The 23,928-nt window shown below is 50.1% G+C and overlaps 1 protein-coding gene across 5 annotated transcripts in view; it reads right to left on the minus strand.

The window, feature by feature from the left end:
* LOC118778739 (ephrin type-B receptor 2-like) overlaps nt 1-23,928 on the minus strand; it is a 142,601-nt gene that overhangs the window by 70,383 nt on the left and 48,290 nt on the right. For 3 of the 5 annotated variants that reach the window (XM_036530400.1, XM_036530401.1, XM_036530397.1), the window contains exon 2: nt 8,474-8,556. In XM_036530400.1, the coding sequence (XP_036386293.1) occupies nt 8,474-8,556 (83 nt within the window). The remainder of the gene's footprint in view (nt 1-8,473; nt 8,557-23,928) is intronic. The other 2 variants (XM_036530403.1, XM_036530402.1) reach the window with 1 other exon arrangement.

The following is a 23,928-nucleotide window of genomic DNA, read 5'->3' on the forward strand; positions in this document are numbered from 1 at the left end:
CAGGTGAATACCCGATGACAGGGTGTGACAACTTCTTGTTCCAAGCGTAACGGCTCTGACTGATCACATTAGAGCGAAATAAAAAAGAGAAGAGCACTGGCTAATGAAAAGAAGAGAAAGAGACAGAGAGAGAGAGGAAGAGAGAGGGAGAGAGAGAGAGGGAGAGACAGAGAGAGAGAGAAAGGGAGAGAGAGAGAGAGAGAGAGAGAGAGAGGAAGAGAGAGGGAGAGACAGAGAGAGAGGAAGAGAGAGGGAGAGACAGAGAGAGAGAAAGGGAGAGAGAGGGAGAGACAGAGATACGGAGAGAGGGAGAGAGAGAGAGAGGGAGAGACAGAGATACGGAGAGCAGGAGAGACAGAGAGAGAGAGAGACAGAGAGAGAGGGAGAGACAGAGATACGGAGAGAGAGGGAGAGAGAGAGGGAGAGGCAGGGTCAGGGTTTAAAGAAAGACCCTACACAAGGCCTCTTTCAGCCCAACCTGCTCCTTTCATCAGAGCCAGCGGAGGAAACCAGACTGGGCAGAACAAGGGGCCAGCGATCAAGTGCGGAGCGTGTAATTAGAAGAAACGTCTTCATTTTCACAGCTTTTTTCTTCCTGTGCCTTTCAGTGAAGCAGTGGGGTCACGAGTTTAAGGTACGGGGGCTGTGCAGGACAGCAGACCTGGGGGGGGGGGGGGGGGGGGGGGAGGCTGGAGGGGGATTAGAGGCTGGGACTTACAACACTAACTCCTTCTTTCCTGAGTGATTGTCTCTGCCACATCAGAGCCTTTAACCATTTTTCTTAATTTCCACAAAAAAGAAAGGTTTGGGAGTACAGTTGTGGTTGTGTGGGGCTGACTGCAGGGAACTCGGTGTTTGGCGGTGGTCCAGACAAGACAAACGTGAAGAAATACCACAGCCTGCTTTTCTAAGAGGTGATAAGAGGTCAACATCATTAATCTAAGATCAACGTTTCACCATGTCACCAGTTTCTATAGACTACTGTTAGTAAGGTTTAGGGAATGCCACTTTCACAGTTACATAATGGTGACATCCACTTAAACAGCTTATTAATGTACTTTAAAAGGGGGCTGCTGATGACCCTGAGCAACAGCTCAAAGGATGACCTTTCACTGCAACATGACCGCTGGACTGAGTGCTCAGCAGTGACCCCTAGAGGGCAAGCGCAGTCACAGCCACTGTACAGGAGAGAGACAGGACAAGACGAGCAGTCCCGTCCTGCCAGAGAGAAACCACACACCATTTCAGTCAGGAATTTGGGGGTGGGGGGGTGTCAAAACCTGACATAAGGACCCCCTTCATAACCAATGGAGGAGAAAGCATGAACTGCCTCAGGAAGAGGCCTCAGCCTCCATCAGTGAACTGGAAAAGGGACAGCAGAGTCCCACGAATGGGAGAGTTTGGGGCTGGGGGGGCGGGGGGGGGGAGTTTAAAATAAAGCAAACTGTTGTCACACGCTCTGAAACAGGCCAGAGGTCTGGCCCCCTCAGAGTTGGAGTCCTGATGCCTTTTTATTGCCTTCTTTCATAAAAGCTTGAGCGATCCCTTCATTTAGAGACGTGGTGTTTACACAACTGAGGCAGCGGGATTTGCGTCAATTGAAACTCGGAGACTGGAACTGGGATTACATGTCGGAGCGTGGAGGGTTTATCCACTGTCATTCATCTGCGACATTAATGCAGCTTGCTGTGACATGCTGCCTGCTTCAGCAATGCGCCATTAATGTGTGCATTTCATGCTAAGATAGGATCTCAAAACAATGCAGCATAATTAGTTATGACATGTTGTTTTTAGCCATGAAGAAACCACGCAGCATATAAAAGAGAAGTGAGTGATGGAGAGAGCATGAGAGAAAGGGGGGGGGGGGGGAGAGGGAGAGGGAGAGAGAGAGAAAGAGAGAGAGAGAGAAAGAGAGAAAGGGGGGGGAGAGAGAGAGAGAAAGAGAGAGAGAGAGAGAGATTGTCTACACATGCCAGGGAGTTTGGTGTTCTGCAAGTTCTAGCACTTAAAACTGATACTGGAGGAGTCAGAAAGTGCCAATGACCAATGACCTGTAATATGTACCCTTATCTCACTGTTATTTCGTCTGTTATTTTAAGTTTTTATTAGGACAGCTGAGAAGGCTTTGTCAATGGTGTGGCACTACAAAAGGGCCAGCTCAGATGAACATGGCTCTGACCAGCCTTCAGTCACTCTCTGCAGGCACATAAAACCACCCCACAGGATCAGACGGTGATGTGTCCTCAGCTGGTTCCCTGCTGGAGATGTGCGTTGTTCGCCCTGTGAAGTCCAACGCAAACGGGCGAGGGATATTAGCTTTCCCCGCTTTCCCTTTGGGAAGGTTCAAAACACACACAGCTTCCAAAGGAATAATTCTCACATCTTGTCATGGGCCGTGATCGGTGTGAGGACTGGGAGCACTGCCTGGCCGGGGGTAACAGCTTTCTGTCACCGATCCGAGGACATAAATAATTCACACGAGAGCCGAAAGACGCAGGAGCCCCGGTGGACTGTCTGTCCAATCAGTGCTGCTGGGAAATCTGTCAAACTTACAACATTCTGTCCTGAGGGGACAAGGGACCGCCAATGACTGCGCCAATCATTGTTCTCAGAGGTGAGGTGACAGGGGACTCAGGAGCCAATCAGATTACAGGGCACAGTCAGGGCAGAGGGAGGCTAACTCAGGGACTGCTCCACTCCCCCAATTACTGTATGGCATAGACATCTAGTGAAGCCTGGACCGCTACTGCCTACACTAAGAGCAGAACACCTTCAAAGGAGCTTAGGGTTTCCATGATGAAGTAAAACCCAAGATCTGGTTGGACCTGCTTTACACTCAGACTTCTCCCTCTTAAGGGCCACCGACTTGGTGTGCTTACTCATGTTTTCTCTGCAGTTCATGTTCAGACACAAACTTTGTTTCGTGTGAATTCCAAGGTCCAATTAGACGTGCATGTTAAATTATACGTGAAGAGTACCCTAATATTCCTGACATCAGAGCCAGGTGGCATTAAGGTTAGTACAGAGAAACCAGAGGCCTGATTGCCTGACGGAACCACTAAAACCACTCTATTCACACCCTCTAAACAAACCGCTCACTGCCTCGTTAACCTCGTTAACCCGCGAAATGCGTCGCCCCAACACGGATCGGCGGCAGGAATGAGGATTGCACCACTCCACAGATCCCAGCCTGTCGTTCCTCACCCCACATAAACAAATTACCACACTCATAAAAGTGTTTTCTTTCCCAGTAAAAAAAGAAGCCCTGGAGCAGTAAAACTCAGTTTCACACAGCAGCTACAGCGGGCCGTGCCACTCAGATACGGGTCACCCTTTTCTGTGAGGAATTCCACACCACGTGATCCTGCTCAAAATAACACACCGCAGCTTCAGAGAGAGCAGGAGCACTGTGCAATATGTGGGCCATTCCTGGAGATAACGAGGTGTGTTTGCTCCGAGGCCATCGGCTTCTGTTACAGTACACACTCCGAGCATTTCCCCTCGTACTACGCTACGCTGATTACAGACTTTGATATTGCCGGTATAGTACAGAGAGGCTGTGACATCAACACCATCTGGGAAATGCATCCGAACAAAATTATGAATACCTCACAAAGTCGTTTGGAGCATAATTACATATTTAAAATCACAGAGAGGGAATCGCTTGTCAGGTGCTGGAGGCGTAGTGAGCACACAGACAGCTGGGAGACAGAGAGAGAGAAATCGCCGATGACTCTTATACGGAAGATTACAACAAGGACACATTCTGTCTCACAGATATTCCTGTGTTTTAGTGGCTGATTTTTTTTACTTGAATTTAACCACATGATCAACTAATACACAAGTGATTAAAGATCAGGCTCATAGCTAATAATGTGTTTTTAGGGTTGATCCTATTGTTGTGGTTGTAGCTGTCATATTTATTTTTGAATCTGTGGCATTCAAGCAGTATTATTTTAATGAGTGTCTCCATTATGATAATGTATGTATGTATGTATGCATATATGTATTTGACTGGCTTTGGTAATACATTATTTTTAGTGCTTGCAATGAGGTCAGAGAAAGAGAGTGACAGGGAGACACTGTGTGGGGGGGGGGGGGGCAGACAGATGGACAGACAGACAGACAGCTCGAGTGTGACAGTGTTTTGTACAGTGCACAGAGACAGACAGACAGACAGACGGATGGACAGACAGACAGATCGGGTGTTCTGTACAGTATGTAGATACGGCCTGTTTCCCTGTCTGTCACTGCTGCTGAAAGCATGCCTGAGAGCGATGTCTTCATGCTTTTGGAAACAGAAGCCAAGCAGAGCGGTGATGCGGGGCCCTGCTGACGCTCCAGCGAATGTTTGACTTCCCTGTAATGAGGTATGGCAATGTGGGGGTACACATCCATAAAGGCAGCTGGCTTTCAGGGGGGCCAGATGCCCCCTTATTGTAAAGGCCTAAACCTGGGCAAGTGCAGCTCTCATTCACACCCTCTGTAAATGCCATGTTGATAAGAACTGATTTATCTGCTTGGCACACGTTTGCCACACACCGATATTGACTTACAAGCCTTTCATTCTACATATCACCTATTCACAGATTTACATTTCTACTTTCACAGAGCAAGCCAGCTACCTGTTCATAAGAGCTCTACACCTGACAAAGAACAAGGCAGAAACCTATTCAGCATTTCATTAGCTCTACAAAACTCCAGCTACAACACAGCTAACAGAAGTGATTTGCTAATAAAGTGAATAAAATAAAGTGGTAAATAATTTAAAAAATTAATCAGGCTGGCTGTTCCATTAACATACAGGGAGGGGGGAGAGGGAGATGCTGGGGGGGGGATCTCTCAGTGGGAGGTGTGCGTGAGTGACCCTCCTCCCTGGTTCTCTTCAGCACTGCCTGCCGGCACATCACGCTGAGAGATTATAATTAGTCCACTTCAAACAGAATTTTACACCTTTCATCAAACCGAAATTAATGTTTTTATCGACAAGCCAAACAAAACATCAGCACTTTACAGCTCTGCTGCTGTGTTGTGTTTCCATGAGATATTTTGCTCAAAACATTTCCTGAAAATGGTAAAGTTTATCTAGGTTATTATTTTAATGCATCTCAAACTCTTGCCTCCTTCTGCAAACAAATTGTCTTCTACCCCCCCCCCCCCCCCCCCCCCCCCAACCACCAACTAAGCTCATTTTCGCAAGAAACCGGCAAACACCACACAAGGACGTTTTTTTGTCAGACGCACACATTCAATCTGGTTAACATCTCCAGCCCAACACATCTTAAACCTCACGGGAGAAGCGTTTCTCATCCTCTTCCCTTGTAACAAAGTGTCAATGACAAATTCTAATTATTTCATCAGTTGATTGCATGTTAAACTACAGCAAATAAAAGGTGGGAGCTACTGAAGGTTAACCCATTCTGAGCATGGCGTGCAGTAAGCGTGTAGCAGCAGTCCCTTTGAGACAGTCTGCTTTGTATCATCTACGGACAGCACTACCCAAACATATAAAAGAAACGATGTGGAGTGACTGCACTGGCTCATGTGCTGGGAGGCAGGATGCAGGATGGAGAGCATCTGAGAGACACCCGGCCTTGTGAGGAAAGTTAATGTAAGCAAATATCCAGCTGTATAAATGGATAACATTGTAAGGAACTGTAACCTATGTAAGTCGCTTTGGATAAAAGCGTCTGCCAAATGAATAAATGTAAATGTAAATGTAAATGTCTGTTCAGGAGGCACAGCTACCAGCTTCTACCCGCCACGCGGCCCCCCATCGCGAAGATCTCTAACGGTGAAGTCCGCCTGAGAACAGCCACTGCTCTGTCTCTCCTCGACCCTGTAACAGACACTGTTCTAATTATTTCCCCACACTTCTCCTCTTCTCGCGGGTCCGGCCGGCCTGTCCCACTCTCTGTGTGAGCTGATGAGTGTGTTCTCCGAGGCACGCTGTGTCTGACAGTCCGGCCGGCCTGTCCCACTCTCTGTGTGAGCTGATGAGTGTGTTCTCCGAGGCACGCTGTGTCTCACAGCTGCGTCTCTGGGGACAGACGGCGCTCTCTCGCGGGCTCGTACGCCGCGGTGCTGCCAGCAGACGGGGGAGAGGGGGTTTCCTGCCAGCTCAGGTCACAGCACGGTACCTCCCGCCAGGATCTACTGCAGCGGAACCCAGCGCTCTGTATCAAAGGCAGAGCAGGAAGGAGGGGATTACGCTGAACCCGATACCAAAAACACCAGGCAGGGTTACTCTCACGGCCCATCTCTGCCTGCCAAAGTCCTTCAGCTGAGCACACACCAAGGTGGCACGCCAACAGGTGAGGGAGCATTACAGGGGAGTGCGTGAGGCCGTCAGGGAGCAGAGTCTTTTCACAGTCAGGTTTAAGGAGACCTGTTACCTCACCTGTACCTGTGTCTGTCACTGTGTCTGTGATGAGCAAACCTCTATCACACGAGCCTTTGATGGCCAAAATCTTCAGACATGACAAGAGTGTCTAATTGCTATCCTGGTGATCACAGAGCTTTGGTCCCATGGAAATCCTATTCAGGCTGAGCTGTGGGGTGTGGGGTGTGGGGAGGGGTGTGGGGGCGGGGGCGGGGTAGGGAAGTGGGGGTGTGGGGTGTGGGGTGTGGGGTGTGGGGTGTGGGGTGGGGTAGGGAAGTGGGGGTGTCCTTGAAGTTTGATTCAGGGTAACGTGAGCTGCAGAGGCAGGATATATGATGCTACAGACTGACGGACGAGACAAAACAGGCAGATCTTCCTGTGCAGCGTGAAATTCAATACCACAGACTGATCTTTTCTTCTTTTTTAATGAAAGGAGTATTTCTATCCCCCTACCCAAAAAAACTGGCTGTTTTACTGTATGGATGTGTAATCAAGACGAATTTACAAATAAAGCTAATGGCTGGTGCATCAAGAGCTTGAGATGAAAGACAGGCAAGGCACATTGTCTGAGTGGATAAGGAGGAAGAGGGTGAGTCTCTCTGTTTAGATTGGATCCAGAGCCAGGCAGAGAGGAAGAGCACGCTTTTTTCCCTCCAGTGATTGGACCAATCAGTGAGGAAGGCACCGCGTGGCCTCAGGTTGTGGAGACGAGACTGAGGAAAATCATTTCTGAAAAACTTCAGCAGGCAGAACAACCAACATTAATGTTAGCACTTCATGCCAAGAAGAAAAGAGCCGTCTGAAATGCATGAATCACGCTGCCTGGGCAGAGAGCAGCCTCCCCCGCCCCCCCCACCCCCGCTCACAGACATAAGGCTCTGTATAATTCAAACCAGCTCCCATACCAACCACAGAAGCATAAATAATTGAATAAAATAGGGAGTGGTTTTATAAAACGCTCCAGCAAATTACCCTACAACATACTTCCCTCTTTCTCTGACCGGTTCTGAGGAGCCCGCTTTCTCAGTGGAGTGGGTGCTGGTGGTGTCCAAATCCTAGGCGCCATTTTCAGCAGGACTCGTGTGGACTGTACTCGCATGTGGCTGAGTGGAACCAGAACTTTTTGCTTTGAAAGCTGAACTAGGCTGGAAGAACCCATCGTAAAGCCCTCTGAGGCACTGCTGCAGGCCAGATAAGCCTCCAGCACTCCATTCATCTCAGACAGTTCTTTTCTTTCGTGGTATGAAGTAATTCTGATTTTAGTTAAAAGCTGATTCTGTTCGGGGAGAGAGGGTGCAGTCGGCTGGAGGCTCCACACAGGCAAACCCTAACCGGGCATGTGAGGTCACCGAAAAGAACATTTCTGTGAGCTTAGTCAGAGTCTTTGGAACCAGAACCAGCAGTCATAGTCAATGTGTAAAACCTACCAAAAAATGTGGTGTTTAAACTTACAACCACTAACAAGCTCTGTGTGACATGGAAAAAAAGCTCTTTTCAAAGCTTGGCCTGATCTATTCTGAATAAACCAAGAATCCCAAGTCCTTAAAATTAGATTAGAGAAAGCTACCAATGATACTGTTCCCAGATCCAAAAGTGCTGATTAAAAAGCCCTGATTGAATCACCCTGCAGGATGTGGTGCTGTTTCCACTGATCCCAGTTCATCCCGGTTCCCCCGGGAGCTCATGCCGCAGCATATGCACCACATCTAGGGATGGCCAGGTGACCTCTGACCCTAAAACCCCACCAGGAGCCAGCAGACACAGCTGGCCAAGTCTCCCACAGTCTCTCCTGCACCGGGATCTGGAACAGTTCAGCCCCGGAGGTGACCTATCCCAGCATGCCTCGCTTTACCAGCCATGACATCAGAGGCCGTGAATTGTCCTTCACTTATTTCAGATATAAACACCTGTTACACAGTGTGTGTGTGAGACAGTGTACATGTGTGAGAGCTCAGACTGTGTTCCACCCTGACTGAGGCAGAGAGACGCCGAAGCCCCTGCCGTGGGGCAGCCCCGATCGGGCCGGCTGAGAGGTGTGAGAGGGGAGGTGGACGGAGAGGTGCAGGAAGACGAGACGGGAACGACACTCACACTGCTGCTCTCACTCACCCCTGAGGAGGGATACACCGTCCAGCCCAGCTCGGCCGTCGCCGTGGTGGAGTCCATCAGCGTTTCTGCGGGGAGAGAAGGCGGGAGAGGAGAGACAGGTTACTGAGGGCACACATCGAGGTTGGGTTTACCACACTCTGACGGGACACAGGTCTGTTTAACACCAGCCCGCACTATCCCTCTCTGCTTCCCAAAACATCTTGCAATATCTGGGGCAGCCGTCTACAGCCGAGAGTAAATCTTTCTCTGAAGGCGAAACAGACGATTACCAAGTTTATTAAACTCCTAAGAGAGAAATCGGAGGCATTAAAGCATTAATCTCTGCCCGCTTAACAAGGGATGGATGGGAGAGATCTAATTTAACCGGAGCAATTGACCTGCGACCTTCCCCTGCTCAGAGAGGAGAGAGAGCCGCGCTGCAGATAGCTCTGGACGCTCGCTGTGGATTTATCTCTGCGGTTCAGCGGGGAGAGCGAGCTGTGGAGGGGAGCAGTGATTGGCTGCACTGGCCTGACCTTTCACCCCAAGGCCCCTCCCACCATGGTCGGCAGCTGATGCTGAAACACTACAAAGTGCTCCCTCTCACCCTGAACAAGCGTCATGCATTCCTCACAGTTATTTTTCTCTTAGTTCCTCTGTCAATGACACCAACATAATGAACCAATGACCCACTGCACAGAGCCAGTCTGCCCTGAGAGGGACGCCATGTCCGAGGACAGCAAACAAGAGACACTCCTCACAGGGCTTCCTTCAGCTTTCACTGGGCTCAACGTGCGTTTCTGAAACCATGGGGAACATTTAAAAAAAATGTGCGGACAATGGCAACATCATAACTAATCAGCACATTTAAGCCCGATCTGTTTTCCTTGTATCAGATTAGATCAGTTTGTCCATTCCGATGTGATTTAATATAGAAAACCACATAATAAAGAAAAAGCAGACAGCAGCTTTGGACCCGTCAAACGCATTAAAATTCCAAAAAGATATGAAATCATAATTTTATCATGCAATAAAAGAATTTAACTGGGCTACAGCCTCTGCGGGTGCATCTGTGAGCCCCAGAGGCGACCAGATGAAACTCAGTCCTCCCATACAATCAGAGTGACAGTGCGTTTAAGATCTGGGTCCTGCTCATGGACACCTACAGTATGTTCCTACAGGACGTCCCTACGGGATGTCCCTACAGTATGTCCCTACAGTATGTCCCTACAGGATGTCCCTACAGGATGTCCCTACAGTATGTCCCTACAGGACGTCCCTACAGGACGTCCCTACAGTATGTCCCTACAGGACGTCCCTACAGTATGTTCATACAGTATGTTCATACAGGATGTCCCTACAAGATGTCCCTACAGGATGTCCCTACAGGATGTGCATGGTGTTCTTCTTCCAGCAGGATCTGGACAGGAGAGACGTCTAACCTGGAGGCTGAACTAACCCTCCTGCAATTAAAGGTCCGTGCTTTTTATCTAACCCATGGCTAGGAATTGGGGTTTGGTTCTGGCAGGACATTGCCAATGTTTTCTCTTGTCTTCTATAAGAAAAAAGCCAGGAGAAGGCATGGGTCAGGAGTCTCTACAGTCTTCTCCCCCAGAACCATTAGTGTGTGTCAGGCCTGTAGAGTCTTCTGTCAGGAAGCCAGCAGCAGAATCCGGAGTCCCTCTCCCCAGGATGGCCTTCATTCTGTTTATATTTCTGTCACCTTTCCTTTCCCCCCCAATTCATTTACAACTAAACATAATTCAAACACAAAAGCTCTTCAAGCAGAATTTTCCACTTTCTGAACACTGGTAGAATTTCAAGACTGCACTCAAAGCAGTCATTGGCGCATAGATGTAACTGTCAGTTCCAGGGCCTGAGGAACACCAAAACCAAAAAAAAAACAGGCGTACTCTGACTCGAAGCGCCTCGGTGGCCTTGCGGTTAGTGTGTCTGCCCTGACCACGGCAGGCTGTGGGTTACCAAAGGTACTCACTGCCTGTGTACGGCACTCAGCATAAAAGAGATGGATTGTGGGTAGCCTGGCGTCCTGTCCAGGGTGTGTGCAGTACTTGCAAATCAGCAAATTGGGATAGAACTCTGGCCTCAAGCGCTACCTCAGCTTGGATGAGCTTAATTGCTGAACATTTTCCTAGAACGTGCGCTCTCTCTCTCTCTCTCTCTCTCTCTCTCTCTCTGTCCTTCGCCTGGAGGAACACGTTTGAGAGCCTTCTCCCTTCTCTTCTGTCCTGTGACGCTTGCCCTGCGTACAGGAGTGGAACAAGCAGTCACCTGCTTCCACTCAACCCCAGTGGTGTCCGATGGCAGCGGTGCCGTGAGGGGGCTTGGCACACCATTCCAGGCAGGTCACGGATAGCTCTGTGCCCTCAGGCCTCCTGGGCCCAGCGGCCCGGCTGGCTAAACTCTCCCGCAGGGACAGGGACACTCAATACCCCCCGGATTAGCCTGCATAAAGGGACACTGGGGGTAATTACCATATTTGTTCCCAACATGCATTTCTGCTCGCGCTGAGGCCCTCGCTGGCCACGGCAAATGAGGAAGGACATTCGTGCGTCCGGGTGGCCTGTTTGTACCAGACCCCTCTCTGGGGGGGAAACTGTGGAGAGAGTCGGTCACAGACTTCATTAATTTCCTCTGCTAATTAGCGCAATGTGAGCCATCCCCTGATCAGAGAGAAACGCAGTGAGGGTGTTCGTCAGGGGACTGATATTTACACCATCAAAGCACCGGAATGAGTCACCACCATGCCGTTCTTACATGTATTCAGCACAGACACTGGCTGTGTGTTTCAAGAATAAAAAAAACACAATTTTTGGGCATTGAATACAGAGAATACAAAAAATAAGCAAGTGATGACACACAGGCTCCTAATGCAGACTGGACTTTAGTCTCCTTCCTTTAGACACAGAGCTACTATGTTTTTTTTTCTCGTTTATTTCCCCGGTAATTGGTAATAAATCACCTTTTCCAAAAAGTTCCATTAACCGTGTATGATTAATGACTCCACAGGTGTGTGAGATCAATGCAGACTGTCCCTATTACAGTGAGTGAATTCTTCTCACATACCATGCCAGGGTACAGAGGAAGACAGAAAGGGGGTGGGGGGGGGGGATCTCAGCGCTCCGCTTCTCTTCGGACAGAGGGTGGGGAGGGAGGGGGGCGGGGGGGCCACACATTTCACTGCTGCCGATAACCCCCCAAATTACAGTTGATTTATGTTCCCCTGAAAAGCGCTGGTTTCAATTAAGGGGATTGTGCACGTGCCCGATTTATCCTGAGGAAAGCACACTATCTCCAAGACACATAATAGCATGCTTCACATCTCCCTCCATTTACAGCAAAGCCCTCAATCATATAATTAGCAGGCTGGAATGGCGCTGCCATAGGCACTGATAACACAATGTAATGCAGATTTCTGAGGGCTGGCTGTTTGTTATGCAGAGAGAGTGGTCGTTACGAGACGTGATGATAACGGTAATCACAGCAGGGAAAAGTTATACATGAATTATAACCCGCTGGCTTCTGTGCAGAGCAGGCGGAGGAACCCCAGAGGAATGCAGGCCCGCGTGGGGCAGGGCCATTAGGCTTTAACCTGAAGGTCATGGGGTTAAACCCCAGCTGGGGTGCTGCTGTTTCATTGGAAAGGCTTCAGTAAGATGAAGCTGTCCTGCACTGTAAAGTGGTTTATGTTACGGGACGGCCTGTAAAGGGGGTGTTTCTCAGTGTTCTCTTATCTTCCCGAACCCCTCCGCTCCTCGAGGGAGTCGGGGTCACCCATGTGTCTCCCGCAGCTTCGGGAGGGGGGGGGCTGCAGTAGTGCAGGGTGATGAATGCTGAAGCAGGAAGCTGTTCCCTCCCACCCGAGTCTCACAGTGCAGGAATACCATCAGCAGCGCAAAGTCCCAAAAACACACTCCCCTGCACCTCCTCCCACCCCGTCACCCTCACTGTACCCCCCACACCTCCACACACACACACACACACACACACACACACGCACGCACGCACAAACGCACACACACACTCACACACTCACACACGCACACTCACACAAACAGGAATCCAGAGGAATTCCTTCTCCTACACATTAATACCGAAAATGTAGAGGGGACAGGAGGAGAAGGATCCCCCTGTGACTCCTGACTGTAGTGCTCTCAGAAGCGTGATGGCACCCAAGGTGGGCTGCAGACAGCAGGATGCTGAGATGTAAAAGGCCCTGAGGCAGTAACAGCTACACCCTTTCACGTTACGCTCCACGGTGTCTGTCTCTGTTCTGTCATCTGTTCAGGCAGGGCAGTCTGATCACTAATGCAGACTGATGGCAGTGTGTAGCAGTGTGGAGAGGGACACTGGGCTGGGGGATGTGCAGTGAGTGAGAACAGCATGCTGGGCTCACGTGTAACGAGGACACCCCCCAAGGAAGAGGAGGGGGGGGGCGTCCTCCTATGAGCGCCGCGGTGTCCCTGCCCTCCAGGTCTCCTGGCAGCAGCAGAACAGATGAGTAAAATCATTCTGGGGTTTGCTGGTCAGGCGGCCTCAGCTGGAGAACTGTAACAGGGCTGAATCATCCAGGGCAGAGCAGGGTCTTTATGGGGCTGATTACAGGAAAAGCACAGAGGTCTCGCTGTGTCCCTGTCTCTGCCGTGCAGAGGTCGGCCCATTAGCCTGTACAGCCAGGAGGCCGCGTTCAGCGTTCCCCAATAACCTCCCGCCGCTCTCCGAGAAATGCTCGGTGAGGGCTCCGCCGAGCGTGGCGAGAACATGGCCCAATCGAGAGAGCCGCTGCCATGTGCTGTCAATCAATGCCCTGCACGAGCCAATCAAATGCCTTTGCTCTCGATGGTAAAACATTGAAGGCCAGCACAAGAGAGCGGATGTGTACCCACCCAAGTCATTTGTGGAGCAGTGTCAGACCAACACTCCCAGACCAGCAAGTGTGAGTACAACACCAGTGAAGCATCAGCACAAGTTAAATTATGCTAATCTGAGACTAAGACAACCTACAAACTGTGGGAAGTCAAATACACCATAAATACAATACCATAAATCAGACATAATGCCAATAAATTATACCATACTGGCCCTGGCACTGTGATTGTACAATGAGAAGCAAGTAATAATACATAAGAAATAAATAACTTCCCCCAGCCCAACTGTATAGTGTTGTATCATTAATGAAAGTCAGCGACTGGAGCAGCTTCAGATGGATTTCAGACCTGGGCACCACTATGCGAGGGACGTAAGGTTGGGGTTACAGGGGTATTCGTATGACCGGCCATTTCCTGTAAAGACATGTTGCCTGTTCCATGATGGGTGGACAGTGTGTTAGTGTGGGCAGTAGTGAGAGATCAGTATCCTGCTGGTTAACGTGGTGTCACTTTATTTGGGCACATGGTTACGCGCATTTCCCTGGTCGTGTTACATGCAGACAGCCAGCTCTGTGCCAAGGTTAGCAAAACAAGAGAGACACACAAGGCTGGTGAGGAGAACTCAAGTCATTCTGTCAAAAGCACTCCACTTCTACACTGTACTTAGAGCGGACACTGCACTGCACTTAAGAGTGGTCTCTATACCGTACTTTGAGTGGCCTGTATAACAACCCTCTGCCAGGCTCAACAACTTCATTTCACCAAGCTAGTTCTTGAAAACCCAGGTTTTCTCTCTTTGTTTTGTCCTTGTTTCTATTCCGAAACTCGCTGGCCCAGTTTCGGGCGATCCCCTCTGGCTGGGCAGAGCTGTGAGGGTAGAGGCGAAGGGGGGGGGGGGGGGGGGGGGGGGCTGCGTGTGCCTGGCTGGAGGAGGGAGAGGCAAGGGGCTCAGTGCTGTGGTGGGGGGGGGGGGGGGGGGGGGCAGATGACCAATTACTGTAAGGAGCTTCTGTGGTGCCTGCCTGCTTGTACCATGGTGGGGAAGGCTGACATGGGCCAGAGGGCTGCCCCTTTGGCTGCCTGACATTTGCTGGTACATAAACGCCCCCCCCCCGCCATGCCATGCCTTGCCTTGCCACATCCCACAGCTCCATCAGAAATCCATGGCTTTGTCTGCAATCACAGTGCCAGAGTCCCATAAAATTTAGTTTCTTTCTGTTCTTCCTCGATTGTTGTGCGCATATTTACTCTACAAAATGCAGCACAACAGCGCATAATGGACTGTGTGCACGCGAGTCAGGAGTCCTCTCTTTTAATGATCTGGCGCCCTGGTATTACCCCATCAGGTGGTGCAACTTTAAAATGTCACCGCCATTCCCCAACTCATTAGAACAGCTTCTGTAGTCTGTCTGGCAGGAAACATGTGCCTTGAACTTTTACTGCGAGACATTACAGCTGGCAGACAATCAGTAGTTTTCCATTTCAATAAAAGCACCAGAAGTACGGATGCAGATTTGGTCAAAAATGAACAGGAAATGAAAGGATGGTGTTTAATGGACATGTATCACTGCGCAGTGGCCTGGTAATGCAGTCAGAATGACAGGAGCACAGCAGGACTCTGCCCGAGGGGTCAGGGGTCTACCCGTGGCAGTCACGAACATCTTTCAGCACAATGGATGGCAATGAGATGAAAGTCGCATAGCCATGATATATGGAAAAAGTTATCATCGCTATCATGACTGTGACCACGCACCCAATTAAATAAGTGCAATCTTGTGAATCTGCTCTGAAATTGAGTTTGGGGCCCAAATTGTTCCTGTTACAGAAAATCAGTCTGTCTTTTGGTGTAGAAAGGCCTGTTATTGAGAGAAGCTACAGAGAGAGAGTTATGGGCTGGAAGTCCCCTGATACAGCAAACACACCGTGAACCATCAGCTCCTCCACAGTAACTGACTCAGACGCCTCTAAAGGCAACTCAACAAACGAGAGCACGTGTGTTAAACTACAAAGCCCATATGAATGAATGTGACTCCAAACACTGTAACATCACAGTAACACGACCCCCAGCAAAGCACGGATCACACTGCAGGCCCTCCATGTCCTGTTTAACGCAGCACGCACATCGCTCTGAGGAAAAATGCTGAACTCCTGTAATCTGGAAATGAAATGCCACTGATCATGTAGCAATCTTTGTGAGAGTCATTCGGCAACAGTCCCACAGGACTAATTTTGGGATTATTCCCACAGAGTATTCTTACAGCCCCTTTCTGTAGAGTCATTATGAAGCTGTCCTTGTGTCACAACAATGCTCTGAGAATGTGTCACAATAGCCAGACAGAACAGGTCATGGAGACAGAACCAAGGGACGCTGTTGCTCGGGAACAGCTACGATGGTATAGTCACCGTCAGTCACCGCCAGTGTCTCCCCCTCTCCTTTACACCAACCCACCTCCTTCCTGCCCAAAGACACGCCTCTCCTTTCAGAACTCGTAATGGACTTGAGTGAACAGTGCAATTATTTACTGAAACCCGCCCCACAGGGGAGCGCTGAGAGGTAATTACAGCACTTTAGCACACTACCCCCCACCCCCCGCCCACACCCCCACACCCCCCGTCTCTCTGAGGGCCCGCAGTGCCAGATTGGGACAGAACTCCTCCTCTCAGAGGCAGCGAGCTCGCAAAACCGAGCCGGGAGACCGAGCGCTGATTGCTTTTCCAACAGATTACTAGTCCAGAAGAACAGAATAATCGCTGACAGAGTCATTTTCCAAGAGCCGGCCGTGCGTCATTCAGGATTAGAGAGATCCGATGCTCCAGTTAACTGTTAAAGGCGTGGCATTCTTCCCATAACACCCCTCCCGATAGCACTGCATGTCAATTTTATTCATAATCCCTTCAGGTGTGACATTGACCAACCTTCTCTAATGAACACTGAAATGGACAGTCAAAACTAGAAGACGTGTCCTCCAAAGCTGACGGGAAGAGTATCCCACAGTGCATTGGGGCTGAAGCGGACGCATCGTGCTCCTCGTAAATGGAGGGACTGAGGGCGCGCAGCTTGTCATCGCCTCCTGTACTGTGCCGTCCAAGAGAACAGTGCGCTCAGGTCCAACTGCAGAAACGCCGCCAGGAAGATTTTATTTTTCCACCCATTTCCAGATGTCTGGCCTTCTTCTCAAATGCTCCATTAATATTTGGAAAAAAAGGAGGAAACACATCTCCGCTGTTAGGTGTGGAATGTGCGTTTTGCAATGGCTTTGGAGGCTTGGCTGCAGAGGAATATTACTCTGTGGAACCGTTTCAGAGGATTGTGTTTGTTTCCCCCCCCGAGCGGAGAGCGTCCCCGTATGGCACACATACCTGCGGGAGGCTCGTATGAGGCTGTACAAATCACTCTGTGTCAACATGACAGCTTCTGAAACATCACTGCTAATTGACTTGATGGGAGTAATTACAGCGAGCATCCCACGCCTTAGCTACAGGCCACAGGGAGACGGGAATGATGAGAAACATGCAGAGAGTGCATGCAGAGCAGAGCGAAGAGAAAAAGCCGAGCTGGGTGGGCCGTACAGGAACCCAGGGCTCTGCAGGACCACAGCAGCAGAGCAGGAGGTTGAGAGCCCAACTCTGAGCTGCAAACCCCTAACCCAATACTCCACTCCCCACCCGAGTACACTAACCCTAACCCCAACCCTAGCCAACTCTGAGCTGCAAATCCCTAACCCAATACTCCACTCCCCACCCGAGTACACTAACCCTAACCCTAACCATCTCCGAGCTGCAAACCCCTAACCCAATACTCCACTCCCCACCCGAGTACACTAACCCTAACCCCAACCATCTCTGAGCTGCAAACCCCTAACCCAATACTCCACTCCCCACCCGAGTACACTAACCCTAACCCTAACCATCTCCCAGCTGCAAACCCCTAACCCAATACTCCACTCCCCACCCGAGTACACTAACCCTAACCCTAACCCTAGCCAACTCTGAGCTGCAAATCCCTAACCCAATACTCCACTCCCCACCCGAGTACACTAAGCCTAACCCAAACCATCTCCCAGCTGCAAACTCCCAACCCAATACTCCACTCCCCACCTGAGTACACTAACCCTAACCCTAACCCTAGCCAACTCTGAGCTGCAAACCCCTAACCTAATACTCCACTCCCCACCCGAGTACACTAACCCTAACCCCAACCCTAGCCAACTCTGAGCTGCAAATCCCTAACCCAATACTCCACTCCCCACCTGAGTGCACTAACCCTAACCATCTCCCAGCTGCAAACCCCTAACCCAATACTCCACTCCCCACCCGAGTACACTAACCCTAACCCAAACCATCTCCCAGCTGCAAACCCCTACAGCTCCCTGTAACAATACCCCACTCCCAGCCCAACAGATCGAGAGTATCTATACTTCACTCCCCACCCAACTACACTGCACTGGAGTATCAACACTCCACTCCCAGCCTGACCACACTAGAGTATCAAGACCAGAACTCACAAGACCACACGGATCAACTCACAGCTAGACTACACAGACATGGGAGTAGCAAGGTTCAACTCCCAGCCAGACTACACAGCAAGGCCTCAGTCCGTGCACCATATGAGAGAAATGAGGCCAAACTTCCCCAGCCAGGACATGCTGAGTGTGTGTGTGTGTGTGTGTGTCCGTGTGTGTGTGTGTGTGCATGTGTGTGTCTGTGCGTGTGTGTGTGCACTCGTGCGTGTGTGTGTGTGTGTGTGTATGTGTGTCTGTATGTGTGTGCGCGTGAGTGTGCGTGTGTGCACTCGTGCGTGTGTGCGTGCGTGTATGTGTGTGAGCGCGTGCGTGTGCATGTGTGTCAGCCAGAGAACACTCAGGTGCTCTGGAAAAGCAAAGCCTGCATCCCACACAGTGAAACCCGCACGGCATTGGGGATTCCAGGCCTGCTCCACTCCCCTGCCCCCGTGTCTGAGAAATGATAGCATTTCTCCTCAGCTGCAGTCTGTGGAATAATGACTGCATATCTGCGCAGATATGCAGTTTGTGGAATAATGACTGCATATCTGCGCAGATGCAGTCTGCTCTCCCTGGTCAGTCTGTGGAATAATGGCTGCATATCTGCGCAGATGCAGTCTGTGGAATAATGACTGCATATCTGCGCAGCTGCAGTCTGCTCTCCCTGGTCAGTCTGTGGAATAATGGCTGCATATCCGCGCAGATGCAGTCTGTGGAATAATGACTGCATATCTGCGCAGACGCAGCCTGTGGAGTCACGATCGCATTCCTGCACAGCTGCAGAGCACTGCCCTCTCAGACACAGAGCCTTTGTTCTCAGATGATGATGTTCTGGTTCTCTGGGCTCCCAGAGCTGCGCAGGGACTGCGCTGTGGAGGCCGCGCTGGCTGCCAGACTGCAGGTATGCAGGCTGCACTGGAAACGTATTCCTGATCGGGTGATACGAGCTCCCTGTAGCAGCCTGAGAGCCCAGGCTTTCTTATGATGGGAGACTGAGAAACACTGCCCTTTTATATCTGCTCAGAAAAGGTTTCATAATGTTGTTATGATATGTATCAAGTCCTCGCATGGCTGTGCAGCCCCGGCTGTTGCCTGCGGGCACACAGCCTGAACCTCGTCTCCACGCTGAGGACACAATCCAGCCACCTGAACAGAGAGAGGCCTTACAGGACCCAGAGACACACAAACACCAGACACCTGAAATATGACCCTCGCTCATCCGTTCAAACAGAGAAAGACCTGGTAACACAGCGAGATGTTCAGTTTCTGAGCAATACAACTGTCACCACACTTGGTGTCTTTCAGTGATCAGCTCTCCCTGCACAGAAGAATCCGATTTTTCCCTCAGCGGGTTTCACACTCTTCCCTGGCAGTGAAAAGGGCTGTCTGGGGGTAATGCCAGCTGGTGTTCTCACCTGGGGAGGGAGGATCAGGTTCGAGACTGACAGTGATCAGCTGTGCATTTATATAATTCATATACGTGAACAAATGAATACTACATTTCAACCAGTGTGTCATCTTCTGATTCACTGGATGTGCGGTTGCTCTCACCCCCCTCATCAAAACCTCATCAAAATCCTCACTGTCCTTTACCTTTCCACTTGACAATGAAAAAAAAAAAAAAAACATAAAAAATATAAACATTCAATGCTGCTCTGACTCATTCATCCATCAAAACAGATCATTCGCCACTGATTTTGCCCTAAACTAAACTCCTTCCTGTGGGCTTCTTTTCCTTGTGCAGACATGTCAAACTCTGACTGGAACCCAGTGACCCTGAGTAAGCGAACGTGTTCAGCGGATGCTGTGAGGGCGTGACGTTTCCAAACTGTGGGATATAAACCCTGTTATTACAACACTGCAACTGTGTCGGGCAGCCACCCAGCCCCACAGAGCTGTGCAACATCAAATACTGAGCAGGTGTGGGTGGGTGAAAAAGCGTTTCCCTTGTTCAGATATCCTGTTGAATATTTATGCGGCTGCCGCATCACAGGGGAAACGCTCACCTCCCGGGACATCTGGGTCGATGGCTTTGTGTTCCCTCCGTGTCTAAGGGGTAATGCATTGTGGGTAATGTGTAAAACAGAGTGCTTGTTGTCTGTTGTTAAACCGTGACCCTGACAGCCAGCGTTCAGCCTTACAGGAGATGGGCACTTCACTGTCCCAGCAGCACAGATGAGAGTTTACGTCCATTCTGCATTCAGATCACAGGGTGTTTTTCTTAGAGTGAAGCACAAACATTTGTCTATTAGACGGTGCCTCAGGGAAGCCACAGATTTCCTTCAACAAACCGGACCGGAGAGAACAATGGAAGCCAGAGCCCTGCCCAAAAAGACGCCCCGAGGCGAACGGGCGAGAGAAAGTGAAGCTCAGGAATGTTATTTTCATTTTCTGAGTGGCAGACAGAGTGGAGGAGGATGCCTGTACACGCCACGGAGAAACCAAGCGGGTCATTCCTCTCTCCGTGTCTCTCCACCACCCGTAATGGTGCGAGTCAGTCCGGTGTTTCGGTACGGAGCAGGCAAGCCAAAGCTCCTCTGGCTCCACGGGTTCAGCCGGCAACAGCCACGGCAGAACAGGTCGCGTTTCTGATAACAGAGCTGTGGTTCAGTCACGGAAAACCGAACGAGGGCCGCGGCTGACGACACAGTAATCATGATCATCACCATAACCATCATCAGACTCAACATGCTCTAACTGCTGTGTAAACACACGCAGCATGCACTTAACACCACAGCTGAGACCCGCGGCCAGGCCCGCTTCAGAACAACCAGGACATCGGAAACGCCGCGAGCACCTTACAGCCCGGTTGCCGCAGCTGTTTGCCCAGGTGCCGTTACCTTAGATACCCCTGCACACACCGGCAGCACACAGACTGAAGCACCAACCCGCCGGTGGGCTGCACCCTTCAGCGAAACCTTCCACAGAGCCATGATTCAGAGCACACTCACTCCAACCATAACCTGGGACCTGCTGCAACAGGAACGCTGCACCGCTGCCAACTCAGACAGAAGGGGCTTCAGCTTCACTGTTATTAAAGAACATTCTGGAGAAATGTAAACCAGTTAAATATGTTTTACTAATCCAAGGCTCTGGGTCTGATGAATGAGTCCATATCATAATGTGTAACTTCACCAGAAAAAGCTGAGCAATGCCGGCTGACAGATGTGTATTTAGCAAATGAAGACACTTCCTAGCGTTTCCCAAACTGTTTCTTAATAAGGATACTCACAGATATCCAAAGTAAATATTTAACGGGGTGCACATCAGAACCTAAGACTGAGAGGGCAGGTTGGCAAGTGTCTTTGTGTAGAATATTCATTTGTATGGAGCAAAGACACTTCCATGTTCTTCGTTCCACTGACCGCCACACATGGTGTCAAATCCAACTTCCTTTATAGCTCCATATGAGAACAGGTGCAATAAGTGTAGTGCTGATTGGTTAACATGACAAATCACATGATTACACACAATGCTGGTCAGCCAATAGCTGACACTGTAACACTTCATCTTTTCTGTTCCTGTGGAAACGCAGCGAAGCAGAGGAGTGAAATGGACGTGCTTGTGCAGTTCTGCGGAAACACAGCGACCCTGATCCGGGGTCATTTTCAGCATGACTTCAGTAGAGTACGTGCATGTGTGTTTTGCCGTTTTCACATATTTGGTTGTAGTGATCTTCACACAGGCATTTACCCCAAACCAGCTAAGAAGGCTGGTTCTGAGTGTGCAGCAATTAGGCTAGATCAGGGGCTCCGATATGAGATTAAAGCCTCGGCCTTCTGTTGAGCTGAAACGGTACTGGATTTCACCATCTCATGCATTTAATTATTTTTGGCCAAAGATTCGCCCAACTACCACGCAGTTGAAAGTAGGGTTTGCCAAAGCATACATCTCACTGCCTTCTGCTGTGAGTCATGGGCCATACACACACTCCTCTCCTGATCACACACAGACGCACAGCTCCCACACACAGCCCCTCCCAGCCCTGTCCCAAACACCATGGGCTCTGTGGCCGCAACGCTACGCTGTCCTGACACACACATGCGTTTCTGTGTGGGGTATACGCTACACCACGTGGCCGCAGTGCTACGCTGTCCTGACACACACATGCGTTTCTGTGTGGGGTATAAGCTACACCACGTGGCCGCAGTGCTACGCTGTCCTGACACACACATGCGTTTCTGTGTAGGGGTATACGCTACACCACGTGGCCGCAGTGCTACGCTGTCCTGACACACACATGCATTTCTGTGTGGGGTATAAGCTACATCATGTGTTAGGCTACATCATACAGGAACAGTCCACAGCACCAAACAGGCTCACCAATTACTGTTTCCATTTTTCTTTTTCACACAATCACACAGTCAACAGCTTGATAACAAATCCTCTCTCTTGTCCATACAGAGGGTTTGGCTGCATCCCAAAAACAATTTCTATTCTGTATCACGAAGAGCATTACTGAGATTGGAGCATGTGAAATAATTTCTTAGTGTACTGCCTTTTTCAGAAAAACTGGCAGATGTCAGTCTAGCTCACTGAAGCCTGTTCTTGGATCAGTGGCAGCTGTCAGTAGATGCAGAGAAGCAGATCCCCGCTACTGGCACTTAAACAGGACCCCCCGTGCGGAGAGCCAGACTCTGTGTTGATGTGAACCCTGTGCTGTAGCAGACCAGGCACCAGAGCATGGGAGATGAGTTTGTGCGGACTCATCACAGCTCAGGATTTTAAAAGATGAGTGAATAGATGAAAACGACTCTTCTCTGCACAGCCTGGACAGCCTGCAGGAGAGAAAACAGCTACAGAGCTACTGAGAGTGATCTGCTGCATACACGCATGGTGCATAGATGTGTGGATCTGGCATTCAAAGAGAGACAGGGGCAGCCTTCACTCGCTGTGACATGAATTACAGGTGGTGGAAGGCAGAGACCCCTCCTATCAGTGTGGTGTTGAATCAGGTCTGGTTTTCCAGCACAGCTCGGCACAGTACGGCTCAGCACAGCAGTGTTTCCACTGCATCTCCTGCGAAGCAGGCCCGTGTGCCGATGAGCAGGCAGGGAGTGGCTTTAGAGGCTGTTTGCTGAGGAAACTATCTGCGGCTGCGTCCAGCCACGCCAGGGGAAATGGTGCGTTGTGGAGCAGTCACCTTCTCGTGTTCGCTTATTTCTCTGTGTACAGTTGAAAGAAAGTGACACACCAACCACTAAACCAGGCCAGGAGTCACTGATGGAGGGCATGAATTCAAACACACAGACACACGCTATGTTCTTTTCTGAGAACTTTTCTGAGGCTCAGAGAATCCCCTAGCTTCTGCTTTGTAATGCTATCCTCACAAAGTACAGCCAACTCCCTGTAATTGCATATTGGATAATTGCATACTCTGATTTATTGCATAGTGTGCAGCTGGTCCCATCTGAAGCACCCAGACGTTGCTCGTTCCTGTTAGGAGGACAGATTCAGTTCGTAACATCACTACAGCTGAGCTCCAGTACATAACGGGAGTCAACCTCCATTCCTAATCTTGACTGAGATGCTTAACACCCAGCGCATCGGTGACTAGCTTGAGGCCATTGGTTAGCTCTCTTTATAGGCGAGTAAGCCCTGTACCGTGTGCTGCTTAAACACTCCGTGTGAGGAGAGCTCAGCCTGTTAATGGAGCTGGAATGGTGATTTATGATGTACGCATCACTGACAGGATGTAACACGCCCTGACTGATCTCCAGTCAGCGGAGCGACTCCCCTCTGTTTTGATTTCTCTATTAGGTCGATTCCACGCGGTGAAATATTCCATACGTGTAGATAAATATTTCAGCCAGAGACACCTGCTTAAAGGAGGGTCATTAAAAGATGATGAGGGCCATATGAAATAATAAAGAAGGTTGTTCAGGAGGCTGGCATCGCGCTCCCACCTCCCTCTCTCCCGCTCAGACGCGCGCGCGCTCGAGCAGAGCGTATCGAGCACAGCCCCTGAACCCGAACCCGAGCGTGACCGCTGCACAGGGTTCCTGGGATCGGGGGAGGGCTGTTATTAAAAACGCAGCAGAACTGGCTCTGGACTCCAGGGGAGTGA

Source organism: Megalops cyprinoides, chromosome 6, assembly GCF_013368585.1.
Source record: "Megalops cyprinoides isolate fMegCyp1 chromosome 6, fMegCyp1.pri, whole genome shotgun sequence".
NCBI classification, from domain to species: domain Eukaryota; kingdom Metazoa; phylum Chordata; class Actinopteri; order Elopiformes; family Megalopidae; genus Megalops; species Megalops cyprinoides.